The sequence below is a fragment of the Rhinopithecus bieti genome, unplaced genomic scaffold (assembly GCF_001698545.2).
Source record: "Rhinopithecus bieti isolate Rb0 unplaced genomic scaffold, ASM169854v2 scaffold_31787, whole genome shotgun sequence".
NCBI classification, from domain to species: Eukaryota; Metazoa; Chordata; class Mammalia; order Primates; family Cercopithecidae; genus Rhinopithecus; species Rhinopithecus bieti.
This window is the reverse complement of record NW_016814655.1, coordinates 3,926,187-3,937,224: the sequence shown is the minus strand read 5'-3', so window position 1 is coordinate 3,937,224 and position 11,038 is coordinate 3,926,187. Positions and strand designations below refer to the sequence as shown.

General features: G+C 50.7%; 1 protein-coding gene across 1 annotated transcript; it reads right to left on the bottom strand.

Moving 5' to 3' along the window:
• Window positions 1-7,404, bottom strand: CALHM3 (calcium homeostasis modulator 3). The gene is made up of 3 exons (XM_017851667.1): window positions 6,910-7,404; window positions 3,387-3,642; window positions 1-901 (listed from the first exon to the last, which is right to left on the bottom strand). Exons 1-3 carry the CDS (start codon window positions 7,194-7,196, stop codon window positions 410-412), a joined length of 1,035 nt encoding a protein of 344 aa, XP_017707156.1. The 5' UTR covers window positions 7,197-7,404; the 3' UTR covers window positions 1-409.
• Window positions 7,405-11,038: the final 3,634 nt, after the last annotated feature.

The following is an 11,038-nucleotide window of genomic DNA, read 5'->3' as shown; positions in this document are numbered from 1 at the left end:
AGGCAAGAGACTAAGGTAATTATTATTATTTAGAATTGACTTCTAGAACCCAGAACCCATGGCAGATCTATTTAGATTTTTGCTACTCAAAGTTTGGTCCACTGACCAAAAGTACATCAGTATTACCAGGGAGCTTGTTCAAAATGCAGAATCTCAGACTCGGTCCTGGCTACACTGAGTCTGCACCTGTATTTAACAAGGCCCTCGGTGAACCGAGTCCACATTAAAGTTTGTGAAGCACACTGGAGGCCACACCCAGAAACTAGGCAGAGATTGGGCTACTTGAAAAACGAGGCTAACAAGAGTTAGGGTGCCTGCTGTGGGGTCCCCATGGCCTGGAAAGACTCCAGACCTTTGTCAGAGCGGCATTTCACCTACGAACACTCCCGCTTCAAGCCTGGCCAGGACCCTACACGTCGGTGTGTTGGGACAGCCTCGTGCCCAGTGAGAAGGTAGGGGCGCGGTGGCTAAGGCCACCCCCACAGAGTCCGGGGGATGCAGCGAGGTCCAGCGGCGGTTTGCTGGAGTACCAGGTGCTCAGGAGGCGGTCCACCTGCTCCCGGCTGGAGATTGCGCGCAGGTGGGCCTTCCCGCTTCCACTGTCCAGGACTTCTGGGGGCTCAGGCACTGCGGGGGGCTCGGGGCTCCTGCCTGCATTGTCCCAGCGCAGCCCCCGTGCCTGCAGCTCACTCTGCATGCTGGCGAAGAAGTGCAGCACGCAGCGGTGCGCGAAGTCCCGCGCATGCTCACAGCAGGTCTCGTCGAAGAGCTTCTGCTCCAGGTCCACATAGTTGCTCCAGTATCTACGCTGCAGGAAGACTGTCTGGTCGAAGCAGGGCCTCAGGCAGCGGGCCAGAAAGGCCGCGATGATCAACAGCAGGGTGACACTCCAGCCGATGGCCTGCAAGGTAAGAAGGCCCGAGGTTAGGTGTGAGTGGGGCCTAATCCTATACATATGTATTTATGAATACGTATGTGAATGTTGCATATTTAATTTGACCATGTCTACACAATATTCTTCATTTTCCAATGGATTCAAATACTCCTTAGATAATTTAACTGCAGTATACCACTCCAAACATCATAGTTCATTAATCAGAGTATTGAATGAAATGGGAAATAAATTGAGAAGAATGAACACAAAGAAAATTGTGTGATCATCAGATTACATGTCCTCTTTTGTACCCCTGTGGCCTTGTAAAGTGAATTAACTCTTAGAGCATCTGCTACTTGAGAAATTGTCCTGTATAGTGTGGCAAAGGTATTCCAGAGTCCCTCCTTTTACATTTCCCATCCATCCTTCCTCAAATCTATGCACTTTCCTATTCAGTCATCCATCCTGCCAACCATCCTTCATCCATGCATCTATTCTCCCTTCCATTCATTCTCTCATCCTTGTATCCATCCACCCATTCAACCATCTCTCCACCCATCCAATCATCCATCCTCTTGTCTTACTGTAAATCTGTCATCTTCCCATCCAGTCAAGTTCCTAACTATCCTTCCATCTGTCCATCATCCATCCATCTCTTTTCCCATTCATTCATGCTCCCATATGCTCCTCGTTTCTTCCCTTGATCTATCTACTCATCCACCCCCTATCCAACCATCCATCATCCGTCCTCTCATCTTTTTTTAAATTTATTTTTATTTTTTGAGATGAAGTCTCGCTCTGTTGCGCAGGCTGGAGTGCAATGGTGTGATTCAGCTCACTGGAACCTGCGCCTCCTGGGTTCAAGCCATTCTCCTGCCTCAGCCTCCCAAGTAGCTGGGATTACAGACGTGCACCACCACGCCCAACAAATTTTTGTATTTTTAGTAGAGACGAGGTTTCACCAGATTGACCAGACTGGTCTCAAACTCCTGACCTCACGTGATCCACCCGCCTTGGCCTCCCAAAGTCTGGGATTACAGGTGTGAGCCACCGCGCCCGGCCCCCTCATCTTTTTATCCAGTCCTTTGTCATCCTTGTGTGTGCTTATCTGTCTGTCTTCCCATCTAGGCATCCACTGTGTTATATTTTGTGGGAGGCACTGTGCTAGGAACTGGGGGCTCAGTCATTGCTCTCACAGAGCTCTTACCTTAGTGGAGGAAATAGACGATTAAATAGGCGATGACTGGGTACGTGTCATAGAGAGGGAGTCCAGAGGAGGGACACCCAACCTGACCTTGAGGGCCAAGACTGAAGGCTGAATGACAGTGACACACAATATGAACAGGAGAGTGTTCCCAGCCAGGAGTGAGGACAAACTGACGAAGTTCTCTAAAGCTGGAGCCCACACCTGGCAGACTCCTCTTCCACCTCTCTACCTTCCAAAGCCATAGTCTCTTTAAGGCCCAGCTTAAGACCTGGGGCAGTTGTGTGGACCTGGAGCAGGGAAGTCACATCTTTAAACCACAGGGACATATTTGAATCCTTATCATTTACAGAAGTGATTTCCACAATTTACAAAGCTCTCTCATTTGGCATCTCACAGGACTCCCCTCAACATCACCAGATTTAAGGTGAGTATTTTATACATGAGAGCAGAAAAGCAAACAACTTGCTAAACTTTACATGACTGATAACTTACAGCTGAGTAAGGATTCAAACCCTGGTCTCACTGCAAATTCCATGCTCTTTCCACTGAACTAGGAAAAGCCTAGAGTGTTGAAGCCTGCAGGGACCATCAAGATGGAGGAGACCAAGCTCCTCTGTATTTTGCATGAGAAACTGAGGTCCAGAGGGGTAGTCCCATGGCCAAGGTCACAGTCTGAGCCAGAATCAAGTGCATCCTGCACCCGGGTCCTCCCTCCATTGCACCGCTGGCCAGCCCATGAGCCTGTCAGACTCCCCAAGGAGCAGGGGCTGTGTCTTTATTATCTATAGGTGGAATCTGGAGTCTAGGCTGGGGGTAGAGCTGGGGTTTATCCCCCAAGATAGTAGAGTTGGTGCCTTTTGGGAAGACTGGCATCTGGAGACAGCCTACATTGTTGGAAGGTGATTAAGAGGAATAATGACACTCCTTCGGATCCCTGCTCTGCCTCTTATAAGCTGTGTGACTTTGGCCTTATGAACTAAACTCTCAGAGCCTGCTTCCTCACCTGGAGAATGGGAGGATAATGGTTGTTCCACAAATTAAATGAAATAATACATATAAAATGCTCACTGCAGTGCCTGGCACATAAATGCTCAATAAGTGGAGATTAGTATTATTTCTCATGGGTGGGAAGAAGGTGTGCAGTGGGCGCAGGCAAGGCAGAGCAGTGGTCTCCAGCGCTTCCCTGCCTCCTGGGAACGGACTGAGCCCATCATCTGTTCCTCCTCACCACCCCCGACCCCACTCCAGAACCAATGCGGGGGATTGGTGAGGGTGCAAGGGCCAGGGGAGGATCACCCCAGTTACCTGTGACAGGCACCGCAGGTAGCGAGACACTGCTTTTCGAGCAGGGCTATTCCTGACCAGCTCATCCTCCTTGCAGGGAACCTTGGCCAGGAAGAGCTGTACCTGGCTGGGGGTCATGTTGGCAAAGTCCAGAAACTTCTCAGGGTCCACAGAGTTGCTGAAGGCACACACGAAGCACTTCCCATCAAGGAGGGCCAGCAGGATCCAGACCAGGGGGGCGGCCAGCGCCCTCTGCAGCACAGAGGAGCACATGTACCTGGGAGCAGAGGAAGGAGGGGGGTCACAGGGAGCAGCTGGAAGTCAGCTGCAGCAGGGGAGATGCAAGGATGGACTGCTGGGAAGTCCCAGGCCGGGTTACATCAGACTGCAGCTCTCAGTGTAGAGGTCTCAGCGACAGACGCAGGGAGGAAGGAGGGCTGGGGCCCCTGGGATCCCCAGGACTGGAGCATTGAGGAGCTAGGCCTTGCAGCAGACACTGCTGGTGCCCTGCCCATGCCAGAGGCATCTGTGGCTGCGGTGGCTGGTTCTATTCACAGGGAGGGCCCGAGGGCCTCCTACCTCAAGCACCTGCATTGTTCTGCCCCTGGGGCTTTGGAGGATTTTTTGCTCCAGAGAGGGGTAGGCTGCAAGCACTGAAAAGTTAACCCCCAAATCAACCTTCAACCCCAGAGGGATGGGGCCTTGTGGATAAATATCCCAGCTTCTTAAATCCTCAGTGGGACAATTCTGAGATGTGTTCTATGTATGCCCTTAGGGGGTCCCCTGAAGGATTGAGCCCCAGTTGCCCACTCATTATCACATTCTTTCCAGAGCCTGCTTTTGGAGGAGAGCCTAAGCTAAGGCAGCCCTGCCCAGTAACCCTCCAAAAGCAGCACCTCTAACACCCCCACCCACAAGGCATCCCAGGAGCCCACCCTCTGACCGACCTCAGGCGCCTTTCCTGGTCAGCTCTGCCCCTGCCTGCAGTGACCTCGACTGAGTGTTGGCCACAGGACAGGAGTCCAGTAGAGCTGTGCCCACTGGACCCCAGAGGAAAAGGCTAGGGACACACCCAGTGCCTGTGACCACCCTGCACAGCGAAATTGCAGGCAGATGTGATCCCTGAGAACATGGAACAGAGGCTGCAGGCGGGTGCACTGGATGCAAATGTTGTTTCTGAATTGGATTGTACACAAAACATCCAATGGTGTATGCCAGGCATGTGTGTGTGTGACCTACCCAGTGTGAACTGTAAATATGTTCTAGGCAGTGGTAACTTTAGCATTTTCTTTTCTTCTTTTCTTTTTTGAGAGGGAGTCTTGCTGTGTCGCACAGGCTGGCGTGCAGTGGCACAATCTCAGCTCACTGCAACTTTTGCCTCCCGGGTTCAAGCGATTCTCCTTCCTCATCCCCCTGAGTAGCTGGGACCACAGGTGCACACCACCACGCCCAGCTAATTTTGTAGTTTTAGCAGAGATGGAATTTTGCCATGTTGGCCAGACTGGTCTCGAACTCCTGACCTCAGGTGATCCATTTGCCTTGACCTCCCAAAGTGCTGGGATTATAGGCGTGAGCCACCGTGCCTGGCCTTGGCTTTAGCATTTTCTATGGAGGGCATTGTGGTCAGAAGATGCAACTGGGGACTCGTTATGAAGTTACATTAGATATTTGACAACACCTCTACCGTCCATATCAGAGAATAGGGGAGAGGAGGAGATGGTGAGTGAGTGAAAGCCCACCTGGCCCCTTCCATCACTGCCTGCATATCTAGAGCACTTAGTGATTTGTCCCAAAACAGGAAGGGCAGCTGTTCCAGCTTGGCCTGTTCAGTCAGCCTGGGTTTGAATCTGAACAGTGCCACTTCCTGGCTGTGGGAGCTTGGTCGAGTTACTTAACTTCTCTGTGCCTCAAGTTTCCATCCTTAAAAATGGGTCCAACAAAGGTGCAGCCTGAGAACTCAGGTAGAATTCAGAGAGGCCATGCACTCAAAGCACTTAGCACAGAGCTTGGACCTGCGTGGGTGTGCAATGAATTACTCAACTTCAACGGACTTTGCTACAGAGTGCCATGCATGTGCTGGGCTCTGAGGACACGGTGTGCAGTAGGTAAGGTCCTCACCCTAGGGAGCTTACAAGAGAGGGAACACAGCCTTTAAGCCAATCATTGCCTCTCACTACATGCAAAAAACTGCTATGCGTGTCATGGGATGGCCCTTCAAGCATGTGGTGAATTATATTCCGTGGCCAGTGTGACAGATGTGGAGATGTGGTATTGGGGCTCAGAAAACGATATCCCAAAATGAAGACCCCAGAAGCAAAAGTTATTTTTTTAACCTTCTCCTGTACCCTCACCTGCTCCCCTTCCCCTTCCCCCAACCCAATCTCTTTTTTATTTTTGAGAAGGAGTCTTGCACTGTCGCCCAGACTGGAGTGCAGTGGCACGATTTCAGCTCACTGCAGCCTCTGCCTCCCGGGTTCAAACGATTCTCCTGCCTCAGCCTCCCGAGTAGCTGGGATTACAGGCGTGTGCCACCATGCGTGGCTAATTTTTGTATTTTTAGTAGAGACGAGGTTTCACCATGTTGGCCAGGCTGGTCCCCACTTCAGGTGATCCGCCCGCCTCAGCCTCCCAAAGTGCTGGGATTACAGGCATGAGCCACCACGCCCAGTCCCCCCACCCAATCTCTGGCTCCTTATTCTCCCGCAAGGCTAGCCATAGAAACTGGAATCCATCTTCCCCAAGGTGGGTCATAGAAACCAGAACCCCTTTTCTCCAAAGCTGTCACCATAAAACCTAAAAATATGACTCTAACTTCCCCCCGCCTTTCTGTCTAAAAACTGGCCGTAAAGAAACGATCTGACCTACCTAGTTTCACTGTAGGTCATAAGACTCCCTTCTAGAGACGGTCCTGCCCTGTGTCTGGGAGAAAGGAACACTGTATAGAGAGGCCAGGAAGAACCTAGATGGCCTTGCTCAGTTTCCCCACTCCTTCTATAGCATTAGTTCATCCCTTTTTTAAATCCAATTCTATTTCTGCATGGCTATCCAGACCTTGTTAAACCTAAGCATAAAAATGGACCATTTCCCCCGTATTTTTAGGTCTTTATTCTGAAGTCTTCTGCAGCACATAAAACAATAATCAAATAAATTTGTATGCCTTTTCTCTTATTAATCTGCCTTTTGCCAGTTGATTTTCAGTAGAACTTCAGAGGGCAAAGAGGAAGTTTTCATGCAGTCCCTAGAGTGGCCTGGGTAATTCAGAATTCTGTGCCATTCCTATGTTTACAGCACTGGCCGTGAAAAGGTGACAAATGATAGAAACAGAAACACGTTTCCAGAGTGGAAACTGGCAAGTGGGTCTCTGTGAGCCGATAATTCCTAGTTGGGGACAGAAGAGGGTGCACCTGGCAGTACCTATAGGGTGAGTGGAGAATCCCCTGATAATGAGGATGGTTGGGGTTTGGGGGTGCACTTGGCAGTGCCTGTGGGTGGCTGGGAAGCCTCTGGTAAAGCCCATGGGTCACTGAGTGGTGTGGGACTGCACCTGATGATGCCTGGGTCCTTCCTCCGGTGTCCTGCGGGCCGGCGCCACTCCTCGACCATCACCACAGACTGCCGGTTGGCGAGGAGGCCGCAGAGAAACAGGGCGAGCGGGGGTGCGAGCAGCAGACCCAAGCCGTAGAGTGCATTGTAGCGCGCCAGGCAGGGACAGTTGAAGTCAAAGGAGGAGTACAGCTTGACGGTGACCACAGCCAGCAGCAGGCAGATGCCATTCATCACTGACTCTGAGCTTGACTGGAAGTGCTGGAAGAGCATGCGGAATTTATCCATGACTCCAGCCTGGGTGGGTGGGCAGCCGTCGGGTGGGCTCAGTGAGGCTCTGGCCACCTTTCTGGTGTCTGCTGCACTGGGGATGAGCCTGGGATCTGTAAGAGGTTCTCTCTCGGCCTCCAAGGGCCTGAGGGGTCAAGGAGGAAGCAGTGTCCAGGCCCCAGCCCAGACTCCCGGGGTCCAGCAGGCACTTAAGGCAGGGACAGGCTCTCTCCACAAAGGCTCCCCTCCCCAACCCAATGGTCCCCTGGTGCCACTCCCATCCTCTCTGGGGGAATGAGTCACCCTCTGTGACCAGCCAGCCCAAAGCACCTATAGGCAAATGGGCCCCACCCTGTCACTCCATTCCTCCCGGCCCATTTCTCTTTGCTTTAGGGTCTGGATGCTCAGGCTTAACAGCTGTCAGGGCTTCCTTTGGGGCACAGGCAAATTCTGGGTGTGGTGAGGCAAAGATGCCGATGGAGTCAAAGCATATTTTCTGGTCTTGATGAAAAGCATGACTTTGAACTTGTCTCAGACACGTAGTAAAACAACAGCAACAACAACAACAACAAAATATGACGACTCAGCTCAGCCCAGAGAGATTTCATGTTGGCTTTCAGGCTAGGAGGAGCCAGAAGGGGCATCTATTCTTGCCTGAAGGCTTCCTGGAAGAGGAGACCCTTGAGAGGAGTCTTCAACCATGTTCCAGCATTTGCCATGAAAGGGATAGCGGAAGAGGATGGCCTCCCTTGGAGACGTGCTAACCATGTGCATTAACCACTGGGTGCCCATGGGAGAGGCTACTTAAGTGCCACGCCCACACCTGCATGGCTTTCCCCCCGCCCTTCTTCCGTGTGACGGGTGACAGACATGCATTTGAAATCACTGCTTCTCCTAACTCTCCGAGGTCACTAGGTCTCTCCTTGTGTCTCAGTTCCAGCCTCTCTGAAGGATGACAGCCCAGATGTTTGAGGGACTCCTGAAACCTGCAAAATGAATTTTGTAAAGGTTACTTAGCCCATATTTTAAGTCAGATCATCCCAAATAAGTCTTGCAAGTTTCATGACCATCTGTGTGACCTGCACTTCTGATGAAGACAGACAGAAACCTGGGTCTTATTATTACTATTTTTTTGAGACAGAGTGTTGTTCTGTCACCTAGGCTGGAGTGCAGTGGTATGATCTTGGTTCACTGCAGCCTCTGCCTCCCAGGTTCAAGTGATTCTACTGCCTCAGCTTCCAAGTAGCTGGGATTACAGGCACCCACCACCATGCCCAGCCAATTTTTGTATCTTTAGTAGAGACGGGGGTTTCGCTATGTTGGTCAGGCTGGTCTTAAACTCCTGACCTCAGGTGATTCTCCCACCTTGGCCTTCCAAAGTGCTGGGATTACAGGCATGAGTCACTGAGCCCGGCCACTTAGTTTTTTTATTTTCCATATTTGTATGTTACTCTGGGTCCTATGAGACAGATTTTCCTGTGTGAGGGAAATGAGGAGGCACTGGAGAAGATGGGGAGAGCCACCAGTGGCCCTGTGAGTCTGACTCTGAGTGGAGGAGAGGGCAGGGCAGGGGTGAGAAACCCTTCAGGCCAGGAGGACAATCACCACTACATCTTCAGGTGGGTACAGCCCCAGAGGGGCTGTCGGATCTCACATACCCTGGTGGGGACAGAGCCAGGGAGGAAGCTGGGATCCTCCATCTGTGCTTTTCAGCCTTAGTCACCCAGTGGGCTGCTGACCAGAAAAGTGGACTGTCCTGGCCCAAGGCCAGACTTCATGACCCTGAACCAGCAGGGCTGGTGTGGAGCAGGCAGGGAGCGAACTAGGCTGGGAGGGTTGTGAGCACCCCTCAATTCCATTCTAGTCTCAGGGAGGGATAGAGTGTCCTGAGGGTCCCCAGCCACTCTAACCTTGGGAGTCTCCAGAAAAGAATAGACAATGCTTCTGGAAGAACACTTTGAAGAAAACTGGGTCAAAGTCTCCGGGCCAACCTTTTCACAGCTCCAGCCTTTGAGAGAGAATACAGAGCTACCAGGTCAGCTTGGGTTCCTGGAGCCCTGCAGAGCAACAGGTGCTGAGTGACTGCAGTGGGGCTGGCCCTTGCCACGTATTTACAGGAAATACTTCATCAAAGAAACAGGCCAGAAAGAAGCCCACTACAAAAGGGATATTTGTCAAAGAGAGGGGATGGCTTGATTTTTTTTTTAAATCTCCATTCTCTGAATTGTCTACTTTTATAATAATAGACATAATAAATCATTATTATAATCATAATAGTGATTTTAACTATTTCCAGTAAAATCATAAAATATTTTAATTGGAAAGACATAAAAGATAAAAGGACAAGGCAAAAGGAGAATCCCGTTTTGTTTCCTGGAGCCTGGCCCTGCTGAACGAGTAGGGGGAGAAATAGAGGGAGCAATACATGGAGAAAGGCTTCTTTTTTTTTTTTTTTTTTGAGATGGAGTCTCGCTCTGTCGCCCAGGCTGGAGTGCAGTGGCCGGCTCTCCGCTCACTGCAAGCTCCGCCTCCCGGGTTCACGCCATTCTCCTGCCTCAGCCTCCCGAGTAGCTGGGACCACAGGCGCCCGCCACCTCGCCCGGCTAGATTTTTGTATTTTTTAGTAGAGACGGGGTTTCACCGGGTTAGCCAGGATGGTCTCGATCTCCTGACCTCGTGATTCGCCCGTCTCGGCCTCCCAAAGTGCTGGGATTACAGGCTTGAGCCACCGCGCCCGGCCGGAGAAAGGCTTCTTTTACTCACACATATGGAAGGATATTGCACATCTGGCCTGGTGCGGTGACTCACGCCTGTAATCTCAGCACTTTGGGAGGCCGAGGCAGGCAGATTGCCTGAGCTCAGGAGTTTGAGACCAGCCTGGCCAACATGGCAAAACCCCATCTCTACCAAAAATACAAAAAAATTAGCTGGGGGTGGTGGTGCCTGCCTGCAATCCCAGCTACTTGGAAGGCTGAGGCAGGAGAATTGCCTCTCTTGAGACTGAGGCACGAGAATTGCTTGAACCCAGGAGGCAGAGGCTACAGTGAGCCCACCCAGATCATGCCACTGCTCTCCAGCCTGGGTGACAAAGAGAGACTAAAAAAAAAAATTACATTTTCTTTTAAATAATGATTTACATCTTAAAAAAAAAAACAGTTATAAATATATGTTAATTTGCAATTGGAAGATATATATAGAATAAATCTGGTTCTTTCTTCATGTTATTTTGTTTTATTTTCAAATTGGAGTCTTGCAGATGTATTCTTGGGGGTCTTCCAGATTTTCTTTGATCTTTGCAGAGTAGTCTGGATATTATTTGAGAAACACTGGCTTCATCATTCTTGGAGTTCCTGTTATTGAGAGGGCTGTTTAGGACTAGATGCCCCCATTGGAGAAACTCATTGTATGTGATGTGTGAGAGATGTGTCTATGTACTTGTGTATGCATGTGTGTACACATGTATGTGTATGTGTGTAGTGCATGTGTACATATTTGGTGTGTGTATGCATGTGTGTTTTCATAAATATGGGTGTGGCCATCTTCCTACTTTGTATATGGTGAGTATGCCCTCCCCTGACGGTTCTCTCTCTTCTTTTTCCTTCACAGGGAAGGCATTCAACATTGAACATCCTGAGAAGTCCACTTCTCAGGACTGGGAGACTATTGTTCTGTGTGTCTAGCAGAGTGCGGTGCCCTTTCTGTCTCTCGGTGGCCTGATTCTCTGCTTCCCTGAGGACATAGGCCTTTGAGGTGTCCTGGCAGACCTGGGGAAAGCAACGTGGCACTTCTGTAGGTCCCACTCTGGTGACTCCACAGAGCCGCGTAGCCCTGAGGGTGGAAAGAGGCTGGAAATGAAATGG